General features: G+C 41.6%; 1 protein-coding gene across 6 annotated transcripts in view; it reads right to left on the reverse strand.

Moving 5' to 3' along the window:
* The window catches only part of PINX1 (PIN2 (TERF1) interacting telomerase inhibitor 1), a 62,926-nt gene that overhangs the window by 22,986 nt on the left and 14,411 nt on the right, over positions 1-25,529 (reverse strand). For all 6 annotated transcript variants that reach the window (XM_086745837.1, XM_086745833.1, XM_086745835.1 and 3 more), the window contains one exon: positions 24,964-25,040. In XM_086745837.1, the coding sequence (XP_086601963.1) occupies positions 24,964-25,040 (77 nt within the window). The remainder of the gene's footprint in view (positions 1-24,963; positions 25,041-25,529) is intronic.

Here is a 25,529-nt window from a genome sequence, read left to right on the forward strand (position 1 = left end):
TGCCCACGTATGACTTAATTTATGGGTGCTTGAGTCTCCACCCTGTACAAAACTGGTGTTACTTCTTGTTAAAACATTGTTATCCACAGGTGGGATGGACTCGATATCACAGCAGAACGTTGGCCCAAAAAAGGGGTTTTTAGGGTGAAAGTTATAAGGTTTTTTTTTTTTCTCATCTTGTGGAAGATGTGGTTGTGCTTCTCAAATTCTCCTCAAATACTACTCTGGTGGGTGAGCAGCACTGTCAGGATCATACATCCATGCCTATACATGTATGTTGTGGTTTTGACATCTACTGCCCCATCCCTGGAAACGTTCCAGGCCAGGTTGGCCAGGGCTCTGAGCAACCTGATCTGGTTGGAGATGTCCCTGCTCCTGGCAGGGGGGTTGGACTGGGTGGCCTTTGAAGGTCCCTTCAAGCCCGAACTATTCTACAACTCTATACTCCAGAAGCATCAGCAATTGCTCTTATGGTCCTCCCCAAACCTCCTTATAAATCATTATTAAAATTACGGCCGCAATAAATTATTATTGCCTTTCTGAAGCACCAAAACCCAATCCATTCTTGCCCACATAAACAAAATAAATCAGCATGGTCATTTTACACATTTAAACAATTTAGAAAATACATCACATTTAATAGCAGCAGCTCTTAAACACACCTCATGAAGTCATGGGTTGCCATAAAAATGGGGGGAGAACTTTATTGATGTGCAAGGTATCACTGAAAGGCAAGCCACAGGAATGCCGTTGGGTAGTTCAAGACTCTTGACTACTTTCTTGCTACTACTCTCAAGACTCAAGACTCTTGCTACTACTTTCTTGAAGGACAAAGTATATGCTATATAATATTATAATATATATCACCATTTCTGAGTCACTCTGCCATTTCTCTTTACGTTCTACTACAATAAAAAAAAATACTCACTTGAACCCCCTGCAATAATATAAAAATATGGAAAAGGCTGGTGATGAAATGATCCTTGGGCAAGACAAGAACTATGGTAATGGCATCAAAAATGTCAAATATTCCTTCAAAACCAAACTGGAACGAAACAAGTATTTTGAGACCCTAACCACATGAAACCAACAACAACATTATGCACAGCATTCTGGATAAAACAGCACGCGTGTGTGTGTGTGCATGTGTCCCGGTGTGTTTATCCCTAGATATCAGACAGAACAGGAAAGGAAGAGTTGAAACACTTGTCCAGAAAATCCTCAAAAAGCAAACACAGCCAGGACAAATTTAGAAGCTTTACTTAGCTGTAATATCAAAGGCAGAGCTGACTGTAAAAGCAATCACCTCTCAAGAACGGCAAAATAAACTTATGCAAGTCTCAGGAGGAAAACACTGATCAGAGACTGGATATTGTTAACGGCTGCTGTTTTGGTTAAGTGAGGTCTTTTTTGACAGTACCAAGATAGTCTTGTCAAAAAACAACAAAAAAAGAAAAGAAAAAGAAAAAAAAAAAACAAAAAACAGACAACAGCCATTTCAGGGGGAATCTGTTTGGCAAAGCCTGGCTTTGAGCTGGTGTCCGAAGAAACAAAACTCAGAATGAACTTCCTAAAATATTTGCTTTGGTCTCTTTTGGAAAAGCAGTAGAGAGCCTTCTGCAAATTTCAATACTCCGATTGGCAACTTGTCTCTTGATCAAAGCAAAAATCTGAAACACATCAGAAAAGATTTTCTGAAAAAAGAAAACAGAAAACATTTCATGCTCAATTCAGAAGAAAGTTTCCCCAGCAGAAACTAGGCTATTTGAATTTATTTTTTTTTTTAAAAAAAAGGAGATTTCCACCCAACAAAAAGAGTCTAAGTGACACATTTTAATGATCTCTGTCTTAAAGACATGCAGTTTACACTGATCTATACCCAGTGCATATTAACATAGTGTAGATTAATTTGCCTCCATTATGCAGAAGAGGATTTACCTTGGACTCTGAAAAACAACCGGATCTCTTCTCTTACAGTAACCATAATCACAAACTGAGGCTCAGAAATAGAATGTATTTAGACAGGAGAGTGGCATCTGCCTATCTCTGCCAAAAAAAAAGGAAAAGGGGAGGGGGAAATAGAAAAAGAAAATCCTCAACTTGGTTATCAGCGTGCCTTGAAATTGCTGCTACTTCACCTGGGGACGTCTACCTTGAGGATTTTGTAAAAGCAATAAAGCGTGTGTGTCAACATGATCCATACCGTCCAACGGATAAAATTGGCCTCAGAACTCCCCCTCGGAGTGCCAAACTCCCGCTGTCTACATATTCAGAAATTTAAGTGATGTCAAGCAATTTCCCTTGGCTTCAAGTAATGCCAGTAGACACTCTGACGCCAAGAGAGGATGATGGTGAGATAGTACGTCCCTCTCATTTTCACAAGAACTCGAGGGAACTGCTCCCATATCTTTTGCAGAATTAATCAAGATAAGTTAATGTGTGATAACATGTATCTGAAGTGCTCTGAAGGGAAGAGAACCTGAGCAGCTTCTGGCTCTCCAGGATTAACCGTAAGAGCTCTCCAAGAAACACAAAGCTTTCCTTTTCTGCCCTGATCCACCCGTAAAACAGAATTCATATTGCGGAGTAAGAAACACCGAGGATGAAAGCATAAGGTGTGTCACAAGAATGCGACACGACGGAGAAGCATCTCGTAGTACAGAAGCGTTAACGTGTTCTTGATGCTTTTGCACCTTGGCACAAAAAGTTTCTACCTAAAAAAATGAGGTATTACTGTAAATACTGCTCCTTCTGTTACTCTTAAAATACTCCGTGTAAAAACACATAAATGGTTTCTGCATACACATAGACATTTTGACACATTTCAGAGAGGTCTAAACTATATTTTGTTGCTACATTACTGAAGTGAGGTGTTTTACATCAAATGCAAAAGCTAGAAATTATCGGAACATTTGACTTGTGGGAAAGGTAGGAAACTGGGAAGAGGTTTTGATAGCAACTATACAAATTGGGGTAAAAAGACACTGCTACCTCTGCAAACAGACATACGTTTTTCTCTCTGTGACACAAGTCACGAGCTGTTGCCTTCTCACCCAGTCTTGCCTTTCGTATGATATTCCTTTCTATTCTTCTAAAAGCACTTTTCACAAAAAAACAGAATAAGAAGATGAGCTTGACTTCTACTTGCTCTATAACCAAGACTTCAGCAGGCTGGTTTGTGAGACATTAGAAGGTGGGCCATGGGCTGATTGCAAAACCCTCACACGTAATCCGTTCACACTCAGCTGACGGGGACGAGTCACTGCATGCAGGCAGACACAGGCAAGAACCAATTCCCCACAGCAGCCAGCATCTAATTAAAAAGCTAACTGAAACGGTAAAATGAGGGTTTTGTAAGATAATACGGTTTTGCTTACTTCAATATAAACTCCTTTGGTACTTCTCTCCCCCCCCAGCTGCCAAACACTTGGAGGTAAGGTAGTCTGCAAGATGCCTCTCTCAAAGGGGCCATGGTCCTTTGATTAAGAGCTTGAGAAGCAGCGTCTTCCCCAGCGTAACACAGCAATTAACACAGTTCTTAACCAGCTATCAGTGTCTAAAACCTCTACTATCTGTGTAGCTTTATTCTTCACAAATGAGGTACTTTGCAGATTCAAGAAATCTTCCAGCCACATGACAGTAACGAACGCACCAGGAATCACATGCTAGCAAGCAAATATCTGCATCGAGTGCTTTGAAGTGTTCAGAGGGAATTCCCAATGAGTGCAATGAATTAGATCTAATTAATAAACCACACTAGCAAGACATGGTCTGTGTATTTGTGCTCGCAATCACTTCTACGCACATACAGGCACAGATGTGGTGGTAGGCAAGCAGCAGGCATGTGTACACAAGGACATCACATATGGAGAGTGCGATAGCCAAAGGTGTCTAAAAATATCCCCCAGTATTTTTACCGAAAACACTATTTGAAGGGAAAGCTCTCATGCTCCATTTTCTCACCTGCGCTGCTCACAAGGTGATATCTCTGATGGTGTGGATTAATAGAGCAACTTCAGAGGATGAGTTTCTACCCAGGTATTTATTATATCGCCTCCCATTGTGAGCGCGCTGACTGTACTCGTATGAGAAACTGTAACCCAAAAAAGGCAGAAGTGTCAATGCATCAAAAATGAAATCAAACAGGAAAAAAAATGGCAAATTTGTCTGGTTTGTACGCAGACATGCTGGATATGGAATAGTCTTCTAAATGAAAGGGGGTTTGATCAGCGTATTTCCCAGAGGCATAATTTGCCTCTCTAATAAAACTGTAACATCCCACTGTGCAGTCATGAGTAACATCACCTGAAATAATGCATATTGCTTTAATCCAGGAATACATGGCAGGATGAAAAAACATTCCTATGTGTAACGAATGAACAAAGGAGTAGGGCTGACATCAAAAACTCTCTCTTCTTTAGTACTTCAGAGTTCTTCTTGCCAGAGACTAATAGTGAAAAAATCAAACCTTTCAGCTCCGGGTGTGTGAACCTGAGTTTTGAAACCTGTATTACACAGAGACACAATTTTCAGAGCTAAACACTAAAATGTCAAGAAGTCTATGGATGCTGAAGGAATCTTCTTTTGTGAACATCCAGAAGAATATTTGTGTGTCTGACTCTTTCAGCACCTTTGTGCTTTTGCATACTGGCACCATTTTAACTACGTAGCTACATGTTCCGTTTTGCATAGGACCTCCTCTCACGCAGTGAGGACAGACTTCTTCAGAGATTAATCAGGTTTGCAGTGAAGGACGCAGGGCGCTACAGGACCACGTCTCATCTGGTGCGAAATGCACGGAGCCAAACGAACGAGAGCGTTGTGGTTAAATGAGCTGAACGCTTACCTGAGAATTTAAATTCTTCTTTGGCCTTGGCCACAGAGGACACTGATATGAAGTCATGCCCTTAATTTCTATTTTTCTAAGTGCCTGTTAAAAACCTCAATCTGAAAATGATTCAGAGCTTTTCTCAAGTCAAGAGTAGCAGTACTGAAAATACAGGCAACTCTATGATTTGAAGTAATATGAAAAAAAATATCTCAAGCTGCAAACCTGAAATCAGCAGACATCTATACCGCATCATTCAAAATGGGGCAGCACCTAAATTACTTCCTAAGAAGAGATCCTGATATGTGCTAGCTTCCTAAAACAGGCCAAGGCATTGTATGTAACTGTCACTTGGCAAGAGAGCGTGCTTTCAGTTTAACAGCACGGAGAATCGAAGGCCAGCGAACAGGCTGGTACCCCAGCCTTTTCACTGCTAACAAGTACAGTTTTTGAGCTTTATTGCCTGTCAAAAGGTTGAGATTGTATCCTCTCCATCTCACAGCAACACTGTGAGGATCGGGACAAGTGAGGGGGAATTCTCCTTGCTCAGACTCCTCCAGATTTTGACTCATCCCACTTCAATATATAACAAACTGTCTTCTACAAATACAGAGGACACAGAAGAAATGCTGAAAAGAAAGGATGCAGATAATACTGTAGCAAACAACGTAGAAAGCCAGCGAGAATATTCATAATTTTGTCTTCCGAGCTGCACTTGAACTGTATGTAGTAAATAAAGACCAAGGCCACACCCTAGATGAAAACAAAATACTGAATAGCTGTTCATTATGAGTGCTATTTCCAGAGAAATGAACAGTACATAATTATGTGATTAACAGCTATGATCACCTCAATAATCTCACTGCAGAACTGCAGCGAGTCAAGTCACACGATCAATCTCAGATTCAGCATTTCTAGGTTTTTCAGTACTTACACAAATTAGTATTTGAACCAGGCTCAGTATAACATATTCTGTATTGAGAAATGGTATTACATAGTGCAAAAAAAAGGATGAAATAAACACTAAACTCCTAACTATACAAGAAGTGCAGCTTAAACATTCCTTGTGTGACACTCACACGTGTCCTATGTAGGGAAAAAAAACAAAAAATAAATATTTTTTTAATTCAAGTACTGTCAAGACAGCCTAATGAAATACACGTGAACTTTTAAAAAGACATCAGAGAAACTTCTTTCAAAACTTTGCCATAAAAACCCAAAATCAACATCCTCTCCCAAAACCAAATAATTTTAAAATACAGCACTTATCAGACCAGGCAGTAATTATGAACATTTTAGAATTCTGAGTACAACCAAAAGTGAGAAACGTATGCTTTACTAAAAACTAGTTGAAAAAAAAAAAAAATTTGATCAGGCTGTTTGACTCTTTCCACTGTGAAGGTCACCTAGTTCAATAGCTAAATGTTCAGAAGCTAAATGTGCTCTGGTAAATATACAAACAATGTAGCCTGCACTGAAATTTAGGAAGCCACTCTGTATGGTAAAGCAGCAATGGTTTTTAGAAGGAAATATTTCATTGTTTGCCTTATGACTGGATTCTTTTTGCCACACGCCCCTTCAAGAATCTTCTGAAGACAATGAAATTTTTAGTCTTATGGTTTCCACTTCAGAATGGACAAAACCCAACTCTTCTTACAAATAAAACCAGCTATTCCTCCAGGCGATGACATTACCTCCGAACCATGCAGACAGGTGCTGAAATCAGTGTTGCAGGGCTTGCAAAACAGAAAGTCACTTCCCACTCAGACAGTTAAAACCTGTCTGTAGCTTGTTGGACTCCTCGGAGCAACTGGATGCTCCAATAGTTTTGGCAATACACGTTCCCATTTTCACTGGGGTTAGCCAGAACAAGATTAGACCGCATTCCTGTCAGCCGACTCTGGCCGCGGCAATCTACGCTTGTGTAACCTCAGGTACAAAGGCAGAAGTTTCTCTCCACGTCTGAATGCAGCTAGCTTGCTTTGCAAAACCACCCGCAGTGAAAAGAGCAGCTCAGTGAAGACATCTCCACAGAATGGCAGTTCAAGGTCACCGGCTTGACACTCAACAGCTTTCTTTAGTATCAGACCAACATTTTAGAGACGATTTCCACTACCAAGCATTCATGGCAGTTAGTCTCTGCTGCAGCAGGGAAACTCCTAGCTGCTAGATGGAAGCTTCTGTGAGACAAGGTCCTTACTGCAATAAAGTCCTGGTGATGGAATCCATCCGTCCAGGAAAACACAGCTGGCTACAGCTGCAAGAAAACCACTTGCACCTTCAAACAGCTCAGTGGTTTGTTCAGACACCACCAGATAAAACAGATAAAGCAGGAGAATAAGTTATTCCTCAAAATTTAACGAGAAAGAAGAATTAAAACTACATTAAAATGCTTTAAGAATGTTGAAGAATGGTTTTAACAAGAATTAAGGGGAATCCTCCAATTTTTGGAAGTTGATGTGCCCTCCAACCAGACAACAGGCCTGGGAGGTACCAACCCTAGTAATCTCTTGAATAGAAGTTAACCAATAATGTCAGAACAAGATCTAGCAAACCATATTAAGGCTTTTCAATGTGCCTTTTTGCTTATGTATTTGAAAGATGACTGAACAGCTTGGGTCCTTCCCAGCTGGTTATAGGGTGGGGGTACAGTATACAGCTCTATACATCACAAACCTTTCTCTCCAGCTATTTTAAAAAACAGTGTGGGAAAGATACTTTGGTTCTAGTTAAAGCTAGAGCCACCACCTCTCAAAGCAACTACTTTAGAGAGGCTTTTCCTGGTTTAGAAGCCACAGTCTCGTGTTACGAGCTCGGAATCAGTCTCACATCTATATTCTCTCAAACATCGGCTGTTCAGGATAGCCTTGGGAAGCCCAGGCGATTCAAACAGCATGCCTCAGTTTCCCTGAGTGGAGAAAACTAGCAAATATATTACAGGGATATTAGAGAGTTAATCAGGTAGTGCTTCGTGTATCACAGCTTCACCGTTTCAGCAAGTCTCCAGCAACACCTAATTAACGAATCTCTGATGAGTTGTTTCTTAGAGAGCTCAGCATTGGTGCTCCATGCAAATTTTTTAACACGCCAACCGTGCAGCTACGATGCCGCTGCTGCCCCATCATGAGGGTATATCATGATTCTTTCGGCTGGCTTTAAGCTGTCATTCATTCCCAGCCCCCCAATAAAAAAAGTTTATTTACTAAACTTTGGAGCATTTGGTACAAAGCAAAAAACAGCACACTACATCAAAGCCTCCCTATTATCACTCCCTAGTGAACTGTGAAAATATAAATTCAAAGCTGACAAGCTAGTTAGACTTTTAACTAAAATCTGAGTGCAATTAACTTTAACCATGCCACTCTGCTACTGTACTTCTGGCACCAACTTTGAGAAGTGGCCCAAATTCTTCTGAGGAACAGAAAGACCATTTATCTCCTATATTTATTCAGGGCAAACCTCCTTCGTGTCAAGCAGGGAATGTAGCGTTGCTGAATGTGACTGGCAGTGATAAAGGAGCTGGTATGATTTTCAAATGAGTAGCGTGTCCCGCTTTCTCAAAGGTTCGAGAAAAGTGAATAATATGCCCTCCTAAATAAGAACTGGCTACCGGTTCAGAGATGCACACTGGGGAACAGGTGCCTATAAATTAGTGGACATAGAAAGCTACTGCCTTAAGAAAGCTTTCTGCTTGGATCTCCTACCTAAAGGTATTTTTATTTGCAAAAGTTAAGGAACCTAATTCATAAAGAGGGAGAGAACTATCATTTGTCTACAATAAAGCTAGGAAATGGCATTAATTTACAGAATAATTTGTGTACACGTGGTCCTTTCCAAGATTCCTTGAGGTCCCAGGCACATTCTGCGTACTGAACACTTTCAGTAGTACCAAATCCATAAGATAGAAGCTGTCACAAATGTAATGCCTTACCTAAGGATCCATATGGAAAGGACAATAATGTAAAGCTTCTATATATTTGCAATATATGTATATAAATCAAGACCTTTGTACCCAAAGCTCAAACCATCCCAAATATTTCTGTTTCGTGGAAGCTTTAAAGCTGGAGGCCAAAGTCATCATATTCAATGGAGAGAGGTGACCCTCAAACCCGCAGGTCATACCTTAAGTGCTTAAATGGCCCTTCACTGGTGCTTTTCTCTTCCCTTGCTTCTTAGATGTTACATCACTATATTTAACCTCTCAGCAAGGATTAATCTCCCTCTGCTTTAGGCTTCTAGCTTAACTCTGAAACAATTGGAAAACACCGTCTTGACTCCATCATTATCAGTAAATCTTCACAGCAACAAGATATCCTGAAGGACAAAACAAGAAAGCTAAGTGGGCACCTCTTGCACGACACCCTGAAGATGATTGTGTGTCAGGACCCTGAAGTGGTATTAAATCCCATGACTCTCCCTTGAGAGCAACCTCATGTTTTCTTTCAAGGACTTCAGACCGAGGAAGAGAGAGAATTCTCCTACCAGCCTGACAAGACAGGTTTCAGAAAAATTGGTTACTAATTAGGACAAAAGAGTTTCTCAGCTTTCAGTTCAAGTTTTTTAACCATAAAAGAAAAGCTTACTGGAAAAATAAGTACTTTACAGACATCACAGGAAAATTCTAATATTTTGTTGCCTGACATCAACTTGAGATAATTTTTCCTACTTACCAATCTCGCAAGCTTCCTCTGAGAGTGCTACCAGCTCCCTTCAGCCATCCTTGCCATGCTCACGTGCTCTTTCTGTCAAGAATATCACCTGTGTTTTTTGACTTTGCCCCACAATGGTCTGCGCTCAGTGCTAGTCCAAGGGCTTTGACAGGTGAACGCTGGCAAATCTTGCAGCTGAAGATGTCAGCAAACGCAGCTCTGCGCATCTCTTGGGCTGATCTATTCTTCAGTGCTGATTTTGCTATACAGGGATGACAGTAACCTTCAGCAATTCAGTGCAAAGCCACCTTGCCGATATGTTAAGCTAAGAAGTCACACTCTCTACTAGTGGCTGAAGCATATGGAAGCTGTTTTTCTTCAGCTGACTGAAGCAGAGCAGGTTCCTGAGAACAGAAACATCTTACATCCCCATAAATCTACCCAAGCTCTTCTCCGCTCAGGTGAAGAGTATTTTGTTCCACTAATACTTACAGGAAAGAAAGAAGCTTCAAGACTAAATGAACTTTAATTCTGTGACTTGAACAGTATCTGCAATAGCCCCGCAAGGCTTTAGAGATTATCAGGCCTGTGGAGGTGCCAGACTTTGAGGTACAGAAGGCATCTGGGACCAGACAGGCTCTACAAACCATGCTGTGAGTTCTGCCATCCAGGGACAGCTCTGTGGGTTAAAGCAGAGGGGCAGCATCACCACTCCACTGGAAGATTCCCAGAAAGCAAGCACAAGCCAGGACTGGGCATGAAGCCCTTTATCGTTATCAGTGTTTTTGCAAAGTCAAGTTGCCAGGAGTGAAAAACCTCTGTTTTCTAGTAGCAAGTGTTAAAATCAGAACATTCAGATTTTTGTGGCTGAAGAGCAAGGGCTACACCGATGGGCGTCTCTTGGAGACACCCATTTCCCTACGACAACAGAGGAAAAAGGAGCAGACCATATTTTGTGCCTTTGGATGCGATCCGTTGCAGTTGCTACACACAGCATTCCTTTGCCATTTGGTAACTGAGAAACACTAGGCTTATTAAAAAGAAAAAAAAAAACAAAACCAAAAAAAAACAACAAAAAACCAACCCTGCAGTGCTCTGGTTGGTAAGCACTGGTCAGAGGAGGTCTGCTGTAATGAATGGATGTCAGAGAACCAGCAGTCCAAATGATACATTAAGTACTAGCTGTCAAAACAAGGGCTGCTACTTCACTTGACCAGAAGCGACCGTTTATACAAACACTCCTGCAGGTAGATAACTCCTTCACTTCGTGCTTGACCTCAGCTTTCCAAGATTCACAAATCTGCAGGGTTACATACCCCCGCCCTCAGCCGTGCAAGTAAGGTGGTGCTCTGGCGCACGCTCCCTCCGCCCATCCAGGTTTTATGTAAACAGCCTGGCTTTCGCTGGGATTTCAGCAAAACCAGAGACAGTCACGCTTCACCAATCCCTGAAAGTTTAATTAAAGTTACAATGTCCTAAACCCACAATATCGCTTTTATAGGCACTGTGGCTGTAAAGTTCAAAAGGTAAACAGGTAAGGACATACAGGGCACATCAAACAGCTCTTCTAGCTCTCCAGAAATAACCCTCAGGAGCAACTGAACATGCATGACACACTTTGAACTTAAATACTCGCACTTATCATCTAAATATTCCAATGCACTTCATAAAGAGCTACACACTTAACACAAATTAGGCTAATACCGCCTACACGCGGTACGTGAACCATCCCCAGATTTAGTGATTGTGAAACTGGGATGCAGAGCAGTAACTTGACCCACGGCTGCATAATATGTGAGCAGGACAGCGGTGAAAGCGAACCGGAGAGCCCTGAGTGCAGGTTTGCTGTGCCTCACCTGAGCCACATTCCTGCGATTCACTGTGAGGTGATGTCCTCTACAGACAAATCACATGCTCAAATCCAAAGGACTTGGGAGAGAGGAGTTTAGAAGCAGTGATTAATAGAAGTCTTAACAAGGCAGAAGTTAAAACAGGGACATTTTGCCTTCTGACTTCTTAGTGTGCAAGTTACAACAAAAAACTTCCTCTTCCAGTTGCCTGCTGACGTGTAAGATTACGCAATTTTCTCTCATCGCCTCAAAGTTTGGCCCAGCGTTCTCACTGCTTTTAAGATGAAATGTAAATGAACGTCTAAGCTTTCAGCAGCAGCACAGTCACAGATATCAAGAGGCTGAAATTAGGTCAGTTCGGCCAACGCTGAATCGCTCCCCACACCCCATTCATTCTTCAGTCCAGGAGGAGAAACGTTTTTAGGTAGAAGCAAACTGGAGGACTGGATAACCCGACAGTCATGTGTTTCATTATTTCACTGCCCCAGATTCAAGCCGAGTAGCACCAAAAGGTTTATATAAGCAGACTATTACGGTGGTCTTCACAAAACAATTTGAGTTTTGAACTGATGCCATTAGTGGACCGACCGAGGGCATAGAAAAGGAAGGTATTTAGAAAACTTAACAACTCACTGGGCTAAATGTGTTGGTTGCTAATTAAGGACCTGATACTGCGACAAGTAAGAGTCAGGCAAGTAAATAAATATTTGAAGCTCTAAGATAATTTGAGAATTGTTGGAAGAAATAGCTTTTCCTTGAACGTGTCATATGGAGTTAGTAGCCCCTGATATGCTGTGCATCAAAACAGAATTCCAGAAATTGTCTTTGCTGCTTGCTGTCACACTTCTCATACCAAATTTCCTAGTGTCTTGATACATCAGTAGTTGCAGAGAAATTCCACATCTACTGCTATAAAAGAATTTTGTAGTTATTTTACTGACTAACAGCTAAACCTAGGATGTGTTCCAGGTACCTTGGAGTGTTTGCTACAGACAAGGTGTTTTCTGAACACAGTTAAGAGCTAAAGGAGTAGCTGAGAGGTGAGGAGGATCAACAAACCCCTTCTGCTTAATTACTTACACTGTTTCTCCTTTTCTCCAAGAATTACATGAACCATACTCATATTAATGAGCCATCAAACAAATATATACACAAAGGGTTACCAGAAATAATAAATAACTAAAAATTGCATGATTTTTTCCTCATTTAAGATTTTTACTCCATTATGAGATATACTGGTCTAATGAACAATAATAAAAAAGCGCCTGTAGGCTTGCCCTTGACTGCAACAAGATGTTTGTAGTAATTTCTATTTCTCTAACTGCAAATATTCATTGCAAAACATACAAGTTGACTATCTGAAAATATCTTTTAGAAATTTTCCAAAGAAAATTTATTTTACTTTCTGTGAACTAGAAAGCATTTCCTAATTAGTATTAGCCTTTGACTAACTCACTGTACTACAGTAACTTTCTTCTACTCCCAAGCTTACAGAAATTTCTTTGTAAAAAAAAGTATTGAGAATAAATAATTTTCTTTCAAGTATTGAAGTACTGAGTGACATTTAAATTCTTCAACATTCTGGAAAACAAGATTTTAGGGCAGACAATATTTTTGATCTTCTCTTCGTTTGTTAAAAAACAACCTGTTACACACGTGACACAGGATCTAGTCAGCCTGAGCTGGGTTCAGTTCTGTCGCTGTCAACATGTCGCAGCACTGGGAAGAAATCAGCTCATGGTGAGAAGAGAGCAGATTTAAAATAAACCCCAGCAAAACAGAAATAGTAAGAAAGAACTAAATGATAAGAACTCTTCAACCGTGTGGACAGCCACACTTCTCGCTGTCTCCTCTACTATCCCTGGTCAAATCAACTTTGGTTTTGTCCTCTTCAAAGGACCTTAAAGTTCAGTGCAAGGGCCATGCACCAGAGCATTAGAGCTTAGCTTCAGCTGAGGTAAGTGAGAACTGGTCACCAAAACAGCCTTGGTGAACCTGGATCCTGAGGGGGGACACACGAGCATTTTCTACCAGCCGGTTAAACTCGTCTATGCAGAACCTTTTGGAGGTCCATCACAGATTGTGCAACAAACTTCCAGAGAAACTAAACAGCATCATCTTCTGCTCCAAAGCCAGAGCACACTTCAACTTGTCTTCACTAATACCCATCGGGTTCGTATTACTGAGAGTCTGCCAAATCAAAACACTTGAATGCACAACCCATTTCCCCCAAGGAGCGAAAGAACAAACTACGCACAACAGACGTCACATCCCTTAACCCAGTGCAGGGAAGAGTTCAGACACTGTTACGTGCACAGAAACTTCAGAATCTGTACAGCAGGCAAACGCTTTCCAACTCAGCAAAACTCAGGTTTGCTCGAGCTCCTTCCCATTCCCTTTCCTCTTGCTTACTTCAGCTGTCAGACCTTTGCCTCCTTGCTCTCTCCTCTCAGCAACAGACAATCTGGCTTAGCAATGAAAACTGGACAATATTCATCCTTAACACCAAATCTGAGGTCCTTTCTCAAAAGCACACTGTGATGGAGAATGGCAAGCCACCATCATCAAGATACTAGCAACTGACAGATCATTTTAAAGATCATACTAAAGGAAACAGAGCATGAAAGGTACCGACTAGCCCACTGCATGAACTGGGGGTGTTGGTGGACAAGAAGCTCAACGTGAGCCAGCAATGTGCTCTTGCAGCCCAGAAAGCCAACTGCATCCTGGGCTGCATCAAGAGAAGCGTGGCCAGCAGGTCAAGGGAGAGGATTCTGCCCCTCTACAAGGGGTAATGGTTTCAAAATAGTGGGAGGTAGATTTAGATTAGATATTAGGAAGAAATTTTTTACAATGAGGGTGGTGGAGCACTGTCCCAGGTTGCCCAGAGAGGTGGTGGATGCCCCATCCCTGGAAACATTCCAGGCCAGGTTGGCCGGGGCTCTGAGCAACCTGATCTGGTTGGAGATGTCCCTGCTCCTGGCAGGGGGGTTGGACTGGGTGGCCTTTGAAGGTCCCTTCCAACCCAAACCATTCTGTGATTCTATGATTTTCTCCATCATACTCTTGCTCTTATCTTAACTGAGGAATACATGCAGTTATTCAAAGATGGTTAAACTTAGTGACATCCATCAGCAGGTCACATTTGCCTGTACATACGGCAACAACACAATTCTTCAAAGGAAACACACCGGGATTGATGACAGTTTGCAGAACGAGGCTGTAGATGTAGGGAAAACCATAGACAATGGATTTCTTGACCTTGTCTTACTACTTTGAGAAAATTCAAATGAGCCCAAATTAACTTCAAGCTGCCAAACTTTTCACACACGTCAGGCAGCTGAAGTGAGGTCAGAGAGAGGAGGGAGTACCTCATCCACTCTCAGTGTTACCCTGATGGGGAAGTTTACCATTAAGTCACACTCCAGCACTAGATATTTCTCCTGACTCGAGAGGAAAAAAAAAGCAAATGCTCACGGCTGAAGAAAGAACAATTCAGTAAAGAAGTCAAAATACTGGATTAGAAGTGGAAAAAGCTTGTTTCTTTGATTTTAAGCACTTTCTCAGGCTGAATCATTTCTTTTGCTGCAGCTTCTGGTTTGCTTATCCCGTCAGAACCAACTAGCAGTTTCATCATCAGTTTGATGAGCCAAAATCAGAAGACATCTTTGGAGAAAGACACCCTTTAAGAACTAAAAGTCAGCAAAAATAAGACTGTGCTATGAACATCCAATCTTTCTGCAGGCTATTTGAGTGGATCCAGCAGCCTTCTTAAAAGGTAATAAAATTTATTATATTCCCTGATTTCTAAGAGAGAACACACGCTGCTATTTTCCTCTCATTCCCACAGCAGTATTATTCCCACAAGATACCAGTCCCAAAAGCCATCTCACACCACCTCTACTCCTCACGCAGGAATGAGCTCCTCTGGGCAAAGGACCAGCATCTTGGCTCTGTGTTACACCAGCTAAAGGCAAGAGCATGCAGCACACTCTTGCACCAGGGACAGCAGGGTAGGTAGCAGCCTGCGAGACCAAGTGGTTGTCAAGAACTTGCCCACCTGGCTTTAAAAATCAACAGGAAGCCACCTGCTTAGTTCACACTTCCATATACAAATCCTGTTATGAGAGGATCAAAAAAAAATGTACTTTTCCTTGTTTTGAACTACTGCACTGGAATTTTTTTTTTTTTTTTTTTTAAAGAAAGCTCTTTGATCACACAAATATTTTTAAAAGGAAAAACAAAACAAAGCTGTCCTATAAAAGCACAGGCCCATGACAAGGGCTGTTTGGGAGGAAGGGATTACACATGACAAAAATAAGAGCAACTTTATTCTCTAGTACTCGGAGCCCGTATTCTTGGGTACCGGCGTGATACTCTCTCAGAGTATACACAGAGTTAAAGGGGAAACAAAGAAAAAAAAATCACAATTAGGATTTATTGTGTGCACCCAGTGCACCTAGTTAAGCAGCTACGCCAAACATGATTGTTCTATGGTTCCTGACATGGTTACACTGCTTTAACCCTATTTATGCACCCCACCTATACAAGTGGTTCTGGATCAGGATCACATATTTGTGCAATTTCATTTAGAGCTGGATTTCCTCCCTCTTTCTTTTTTTAAACTTCCAATGAAGAATTCCACTGGGGAACCATCTTTTCAGGATAAGGTGTCACACAGTATACAGATGACAAGATTCTGCATACAGATGCCAAAAGCCAGTACTGAATTGAGTACAACGAAGTCTTTTACCAACACAGACCTGCGTCTTACTTCATCTATTTTCCCCAATTACTTCATTAGCCCCATTTATAGATGTCAGCTTTGTTCACCTAGTGCCTCAGGACCGGATACGACCCACTGAGCAGTCTCAGTATATTTAAATGACAAAAAGCTATCAGTTGTTCTGATTAGAGACCCACTCAGTCTCCATACAAAGCCGTGACAGCGATCCTCTCCCTTAAACCTGAGGGTTTTTCTTCTTTTTTTCCAACTCAGAAAACAGAACTACAATTGTAACAAAGTTCTCTTCAGGCTTTTCCTCTTGAAAATTGTTCACAACCTAAAAAATCCCACAATGTAAAAAGCAAGGGCAGCAAAAATACACCTCCAAAAATGCAGTGCAGCTTTCACACAAAGTGTAGTTAAAAAATGACTAAGTTTTCTTGATATATGAATTTGTGGGTAAACCATTTATCAATGACCTGTTTACCTGTGCAGCAGAGTCCCTCAAGCCGAGGGCCATGTCATTCCCCTTTGACTGATTAATTAGCCAATCAAGGGATATTTTTCACTGTGAGTCATGATGGTTTATTCCAGCTAATGCACGGTCTCTAATGGTAACACATTAAAGCCAACTCGGCTCTTTAAGCCTATCAAAGTGACCAAAAGGGAAGGAGAGAAGATAAATCAAAAGAGCTCCCCCCAGTTTTGTTTCTGTTCCTAACAACCCCCCCAAGGAACTAAAGCTAGAGGCAAGACTCTTCTCCAATGAAGAGAGAAGAAAAAGCACCATTTCTCCCAGATCGGGAGATGTCTCCTCCTCTCCCTCTCTGCTGGTATCTGAACAGCAATAATTTATCCTCAGTTGATTAACAAGGTGCTTATAGAACAGGCAACAAAGCATCAATACTCTGCTCTTCCTCCTTTTATCAAAAGCGCTACTAGGACACCATGCTGGTGAAAGTAATTTTTCCCAGTGCTCCTGGAACAATCTTATCTGCATGGAGAAGTATTCAAAATACGGCCCAAATTAACACCTTGAGCCTAATTCATTGTTTTTCTGACTTGCTATATACCGTTACAAGTTACCAGCTCAGAGCAACAGGATTTTAGATCTGCTTTAAGCGACTCTGAGCTACCAGATTTGCTCATGTACACTGAAGGTGCTTGCAGCCCTTCAGCTGTATTGTCACGCTGTCCTCCTTGAGAGTTTGTGTCACCAACCTGTACTGGCTGCCCCTCAAGCATGGGCAAAGGCCTTGTACTACTAACCACTGCCAGAATCTGGTTTTGAGGAGGTTTTTTCACGTTTTTTTTTTTTTTTTAGGAAACAATCCCTCTGTCTGTTAAGAGTCCAGCAGAGTAAAACTGGAGAGGCCAAAGAAGTTAACTGTCGTATTAGTTTACCACATTCAGCAGGGCCTGTTGTGACAAGATGAGGGGTAATGGTTTCAAAATAGAGGGAGGTAGATTTAGATTAGATATAAGGAAGAAATTTTTTACACTGAGGGTTGTAGAACTCTGGAACAGGTTGCCCAGAGAGGTGGTGAATGCCCCATCCCTGGACACATTCCAGGCCAGGTTGGCCGGGGCTCTGAGCAACCTGATGTGGTTGGAGATGTCCCTGCTCCTTGCAGGGGGGTTGGGCTGGGTGGCCTTTGAAGGTCCCTTCCAACCCAAACCCTTCTGTGATTCTATGATTTACTACAGAAGTAGTTAAAAGCCTCTGCTAATGGTAATTGTAATTTATTTAACTCAAAGAAAAAACAAAACAGGTGAGCACATAAACATAACGTTATCCTCTAATCCTCTAATAAATGGTGTCCTAACGAGATCCTCTAACGCCGCAGAACACAGCGAGCTCCCATTGAAGTCACAGAGAACTCAACCATGTAAGCTGAGTGTTACCATTTCCTACATTGCACATCCAAAAATCTGTAAGCCACGCTGGTCAAAGTAGCAGTGAACTAGAGGCTGATAGAAACCTTTCTAACCAGAAGCAGGTTCCTGGGGATAAACTCCAAATGTGTAAAAGCACCATTATACCGTCTTGCAGATTGTCACCAGGTCACCAGCTTCTTCCCACTAAGCAACATTTAAAAAAAAAATTTTTAAAATGCAGCCTTCACAAGAACTCAATAGGTCAAGAGGGTTGAGCACTAATCACATGCTTACAAGAACATAGTCAACTTTTGCAGTGAAACAGAACATACTCAGAAGATAACTTTTTGGATAGGATCTGTGCCTCATCACTAGGAAGGGAGCCTGGAGAAGATGCCTAGATCTTCTACCAATAAAGTCAGATGTGATTAAATCTCCCACCTTGTGTTTCCTATGTTTTCATTTGCCTTGATTCTTGGTAAAACATTATATTCACCCCTCCCAGTGACACACAACACATTACATACACTTCTGTGCTGAAATGGCCAAATCCTCTATTGGAATAACACTGTGCAGCTCTAAATTTTAACCCCAAATCTGACAAACTCTGCAGCTTGGGGATAATTAAATACCTAGGCATAAGATACTGTGTGCCTCTAAAAATGCAATTATTCTCTCTGACAATAAATGTGTAATAAAAAAGAAGGAAATATGTTAAAGACACTATCTCGGTGTTTTCCTACCGTCTTCCTCCGGAACACGCTGACAGCAATTACATTTTTACCCTGATTTCTTAAGGAAGCAAAGTTTCCACAATCATTCTGCCCAGACATTTGTGTACATCACGCACTCCTTTCTCTCCAGCAACTTTTTAATCAAACCTAGCAGAAGCTTAGAGATTTCAAAGATATTAAGACTCTAAAATGTTTCATGACAACAGGCAGCTGGACAGAGAAGGCCAACAGATCAGCACGCACACGGACAGGGATTTCAGCATGAGCTCATCTCCTTCAGTCGCACAGAATTCAAACACAACACCACCACAGGAAACCAAGCTTCAGTACTGCAGCCGCTCACAGAGCGACTCGTTGGGAGATGTTGCACTTAAACCAATTCATTTTTGCCCATTCCAACGGGTCTAAAAGCGTTAAATTCATTTTTTTTTCTTGGCGTCACTTACTAAGTAGCTGGGATTTCCCTTAGGAGACCCTTCCACTGCCCTGCTGACATCACTGCGAGGAAGCCTGCCGAAGAGTAAGCTTGTGTCTTCCTCTTTCTAATTGAAGTTCTTGCCCCTAGTACCATTCTTGGCTTTTGCCTACCCTGATTACTATCCCTTCCCTTCCTCTGTCGCTCCCTCCCATCGACCCCCAGATATTTATAGGCAGAGAGGTCACCTTTTTCTGCCTCTTTTCTGAGATGAACATATCCAGTTCCTCCACTCTCTCCTTCTAGGACATGCCCTCTAACCCTGTCGCCCATTTTACTAACTCCTTTTGGACTCTCTCCAGGTTTTTGATGTCCTTTTTCTGTTCTGCTTCTCAGTACCAAATACCTCATGCTAGCTGCGGTCTCCAAAGCAGAACAGTGAAAAACTGAAGTTAATTTTTAACTAATTTTTCTCTTCTGTAGTTTTTTGTTCCCTGAACAGTGCTGAAAAAAAGGAACAGAAAATTAATTTATATGCTACCTCTGCAACAGAGACTTTTGTCACAGGTAAAAGAACTCAGACGAAACTTGCAGCTTGCCTAGAAGTCTAAATTGTGAAACGCACAAACATCAATATCTCGATTAGTATTTTGTAGAGAGAATGTTGAGGTGAAGGGAAATACATCAGTTTACCCCCGACTTCAGCGAGCCCATGGCAGAGCCAGACTTTAATGGATTTTCAGTTATGTCCCTTAAGATTAGCCAACATGCTTTTCTGATAAGTGCTGGGAAATGTAAGTCAGTTGAGGAAGTTCTGCAAAATGTGTCAGAAGACAATTTCCTGATTCAAAAAAAAAAAAAAAAAAAACGTGAAAAACCAACAGGGTGGATAGTTACATTTCTAATGACTAACACGGAAGAAATCACCATGAACTCGAGACTTTTGGGCTACTTGGATTAGGTGGTTTAAGGGAACTTACGCAGGTTTACATCCAAGTTACAAAAATTTGGAGGAAGCAGATTACTCATCAAACGGCCTGAGACGTGGAAGTGAGGTGGATGCAAAACATTCAGTTTTCTACGCACCTCAGAGTTATTACAAATGCGCAAGCAAATCAGAATTACTCCCCCAGCCCCCAAAGCGCAATCAGTGCCAGAATCATGTTGTTCAGCAAACAAGTGGGGACTGTCTGTAACTCATTCCCAAATCCTCAGTCTCACTCAGGAGCATTTTCTCCTGTGATAAGGCTTCATCAGGAAACACAGCTGGATGGAGGAAGGAAATTCTGAGAAGCAAAAAAAATAGTGGGGGTTCCAGGAAGTTCAACCAGATAGGAACTAATGGAATTTGTTTTTCTGTCTCCCCAGCTCCCAGTGTTCCTAAGTAAGTGAGAAAATCAGAGGGAAAGTAGGGGCAAAAAAAGTCTGGCAGATCTTACCCTGCAAAACAGGTCCTCACTGCAGGTCTCCAGAGAGCATCATAATTACAATTCAATATTTTCGATCACTTAACTCTCCCTGGGAAAAACTGCAGACGTTTTCAATTTAGGTCCACTCTGAAGCCCAGGCATTGTTTTCTTCCCTTTGTTTTTGTTTGTTTTTTTTTTTTTAATAAAGGTCCCTGTGTAGTTTATTAAGGAGGTTTTAGTTCCACACACGATTTATCAAAAATATATATATTTTTTTCAAGTAGTGTTATGTTTAACATTCAGGAGAATTAAAGGTTGCAAGTGCCTCTGATTAGTAACGTGTATCCCAGAACCACCAAAACAATAACTTAAACTGGTATCTCAGTCTTACTACTACTAGAGAAGCTCCTTTCCACCCTTAGGGGCAAACAGCATTTCCTTCCATGCCCTTTGCAATTCCACACTTTTGCAATCTTTACAATCCTCTGGCCAACTCCCTCTTCCTTTGATAAGGCAGATAATCCAAATTTCAACATCTCCACTTACTGCAGCAGTGTTAGCGTGAAAAAAAAGAGAAAAGATCTGTTAGCCAGAGCAGTCCTAGGCTACCAAGAGAGTTAAAGGAGAGTCTGAGATCAGCTCTACGGTTAAGACAGCTCAGACTAAGCTAGCACAAAATATCCGCTAAAGACTACTCCACAGGTCAACATCATAAAATGATTGCTAATGACTACACTAGAAGAGACTGAACACGACTAATTGGAGCGGTGTCTCTGTGTGATTTGTTGCGACATCATTTATTGCAGCAGCAGTCCAGAGGTGACGTATTTTTGACAAATACTTCAGAAAAGCCGGGATTATCTTGCTGGTAAAGAGAACACATCGCTTAGCTTTGAGCCCTTCGACCAGTTTCCATCCAACTAGAAGCACAGATGGAGTTTCCTGGATTTTGCTTTTTCCCCTCATACTTTTCCTAATCTTTAAGAACAGCTTGGTATAACACCAACCAACCAGCCAGACCCAGGACCACAGCGCTGATGAGCATCAGTGTAACACCACTGCCGGGATCTACCGCACATTAGGCCACTTGTTAACATACAAAAGCTCAAAGGCAGTAGGTACAACATCTCCTAGGAGTAGGAGAAGCTCTGTAACTCACTCAGGGTAAAAACCTGGCCATAATGCCACCAATGGCATACATCCCATAACGTTCACGGTGTCTCTGATGTCTACAGAACTGCAAATGATTACCCAACTGAGTCCACTCACAGTGTAAGCATTTTGTGATTTCAAAATGTTCCCCTCTTTGCTCCTTAAGTGATGAGTTTCATTCATCCACTGAATTTTGCGACAAGCTTAAAATGGAGGCTTTTAGGGCGGGAAGATAGTCAAAACTCAACTGGACAACGTCCTGAGCAACTTGCCATTGCTGACTCTACTTTGAGCAGGGTGGCTGATCTGGAGACCTCCAGAGGTCTTCTCCCATCTCAGTAATTCTGTGATTCTACAAAAAGCGGTTCCTGCATCTTTACATCAAGTTACACCCAAGATGGTTCTGATCCTGGACTGAAACAACTAGAAACACAGGTAATAGAATTATGCTGAACATCTTTGCCAAAAGATCAATAATGGAATGACAAATCTATTGTGAGCTGAGGATAGGTCATTCAGTCCAACCCCAATCTGTACTGAAAGCTTCTCAAACTGTACCTCTGAAAAAAGAAGAGGAATTTTCTACCTCAGAAAGGGCCTTAAAGATAGGACTTCAAGCTACAGCATTAATATAAACAGGCACTTCCATGTATCACCTCAGCTGCAACTACAGGTGGGGACCTGCCATCAGAGCAATTGACAGTAGCTGTTCTGACACCTACGTGAGTATGGAAGCTGTCTTCATCTACTTTGAACTGGGACAGCAACACACAACTGTTACTAACAGTTGCAGGAGTTGCAATTAAAAGAGACCGCAGCCTACCACAGCCTGAAGGCATACCCCAGGGCTCAGATGGACACCAGGACTCTTCCTACATTATCTCTACAGAGGAACAGATACAAACAACTCGCTTCCAGGAGAACGACAGCACTTTCCTGCTCCTGGAGTGCACGCTCTGCCCCATCATGGAAATGCCCAGAGCCTAGGGATTTCAAAACAGAACGCAAACAGAGAACAGTAGCGTAAGTCCTCACAGGGCAATTCCATTTGTTCCCCCTTAAGGACCAGGCTCTGGAATGTGATGGAAAGGGATCATGAGAGTTCATGGGTGCAAGGAAATGAAATTGCTCAGAGCTGGAGGGCCTGAGCAATGCATTTTTGTTCTGTGCAAACTCCACAGATCTCTGATCCATGAAGAAAAAGAGAGAGGGGGGGAGGGGGGAAAAAAAAAAAAAAAAAAAAAAAGCAAAGCAATTGTGCTGCCTCTGGCTTTCTCTCCCTGTGGCCGCGTAGCAGCAGATGGTAGCCAGGAGACAACAATGCAGCTCCAAATTACATTACCTCCTGCCTGTATTTGCATGTGGAAATCTGGGTGCTTAACAGGGAACAGTCTGTGACTTTTTGCCAGAACCTTAAACCATTAGCTTAAGTGTTCAGCGAGGGGAAAAAGGAAATCTGCACAGTAGCCATCAGCCAACTACTGCATCAGTCAAGAAAGTAGCAAAACCATGCACAAACCTTCACAAGCAGTCATAAATGCACATGACCTGCAGTGTTTACCAACAAAAGGACAAATGCTCTGCAGAATTAAGTCCCAGAAGAATCAACAGCACTTTCCAAACTTATCTTGAGTTTCAAAAGATGCAGGACATGCAGAGAAAACAAGACCAGCTATTTGGGACAACTCACAGGTGGGCAAAATCTACTCCCTTAACTGTTGATTTGCATTAAATCCCAGTCTGTCTTGCTTCATATTGATCTGACAGCAAGGTAGCTAAGGAGATCCATGGCTTGCTTAGGTGATCAGAAGTGTTCAACAAGGAGGCTCCAATGGTGCAAGCTTACCTATGGCATTTGAGACCTCTGACTTGAAGTCCCCAAATGCTTATTTCAAGACAGTAATAAGTTAAGATGGGTTCTGTTGTGCCTGATGGCCTCCTTCCCAAGCTCTTACCTTTCAAGCCAAACCATGTGACTTGTAACAAAGGTTCATACTGTTTCTCACAGTGGCAGACAAGACAGGACAGTTCTTAATTTGTTTAAATTTCTTCTAACCTCCCGGTTTAATTAACTGCAACTGTATTTTTGTATTTTCGAGAACAGTACTCAGAAATAACAGATGACACTTTTCTCTGTCCTACCAATAACTTTAAAACCTATAGCTTATTCACCGAAATCATAACAGGGATAATGGCAAGACCAAAACCTTCAAACCGTTCAATTCAAGACACTCCATGTAAGTATTCTTTATTTTACAGCAAGAGTTTTTTCCCAGTGAAGAATCCCCAGTGGATCACTATTTGGTCTTCACAAGCTTCCTTGTTATTTTGTCTAGCTTTTACACAGCTACAAACCTTATACTACTCTCCCTGCTACCCAGGATCTCTTAGCACCTTCTTCCCCCACTATTCCAATCCTCCCAGAGTTCACAGTGGCCTACAGTGAAGTTACAGAACAATTGTCAAGAGTACTGCACAATGAACAAAGCGTCAAGCACACCCAATGTATCTCAGAAATCTCCATTCAACTTCAGACCCAATCTTTCCCTCGAACTACAAGAGACTTCAGAGACCTCCCAACCAACAGGGCAATTCTTGCAACATATTCATTTGTGGAAAAGACAACATCTGGAAAGCAAAGAATTTTTCTGGACACATTAGTCATGTTGTAGTGTACGTCTTATTTTATATACTGATACAGCAGGTCTATTATACAGCAGGCCTAGCAAGCGCAAAATGTTAATGAATACATAAATAAAAGAAAATAAATGCTAGTACAAACCTTGATCTCATTACACAAAGTTGGGGGAAAGTCTTCTCATTAAGTATTTACTGGTGCTGGAGCCATCTTTGAATCCTTTGTTCAAAGGATTTGTTCAAGCCCTTGTAGGTGTTCAGCCTTTCCCAATTCTTGTGAAAATAAGGGCAGTTTGCTGAGGCTGGCCAGTTGCTGCTGAATTCCAACTTTTTTTTTTTTTTTTTTAATATTTATGGGACTTCCACATCAAATAAAATTTATGTACTTTGCAATGTATATTTCCTAACAAGTGTAAAATTAAAATAATGAAGATTCATAACTAACTCCAAAGAAGCTACATTGCAATAATTCATTAAAATATGCATTAAATTCACTCTTAATGGTCCAGAGCACAGCCCTCCACCTGCAGCCTTCACACAGAAGGAACAGTAAGTTCACAGGCAGAAGACCTCTTGCTTCTGATGAGCATGTGGTAATCTCATTAGCAGAAAGACACTTAAATATGGTTTTGTTACAAGGGAAAATATGCAAGGAAACTATAGAAAGGTGAAACCTCTTGTTTACCTGGGTCTTCATACTCTTCTGTCGCTTCCCAAATATGCAGGACAGGTCATCTTCACTGCGCGAAGAGAGATCCTTACCTGAAAGGGATAAGAGGAGGAAAAATAAAACCACAACCTTCACATCCGGTGATGATAGGTACATTTTGACAACACAAGCTGTGACCCACGGAGGGAAAGAAATTGGTTTTGGAGGCAAAAAAAGATCAAGAGGAGAACATTAAAGACACTAAATGAAGGCTGACCATGGCTCCAACATACAAGGGGAGGGAAAGGCTGGTGACGAGACAAGCACAAGTAGATATATAAGAACAGCTTGTTTTCCCCCACCTGATGCCGCATCTGTCACAGCAAGATGAGGGAAGCAGCCTGCACTATGCTAAAGGAAAAGAAGAGTTGTAACCTCCTGCACACAAGAAAAGTTCAAGGAGAAGCTGCACATCTTGGGATTCTGACCAGAATTTCTGACCTCTGACAGAGTTAGGGAGTTATATTCCTTTCCCCTATGCAGAGAAAAAAAAAAAAAAAAATCCATCTTTACTCAGTGGGGGCTTTTCTTTGATTCATGAA

This window comes from Chlamydotis macqueenii, chromosome 3 (assembly GCF_036417535.1).
Source record: "Chlamydotis macqueenii isolate bChlMac1 chromosome 3, bChlMac1.mat, whole genome shotgun sequence".
NCBI lineage: Eukaryota > Metazoa > Chordata > Aves > Otidiformes > Otididae > Chlamydotis > Chlamydotis macqueenii.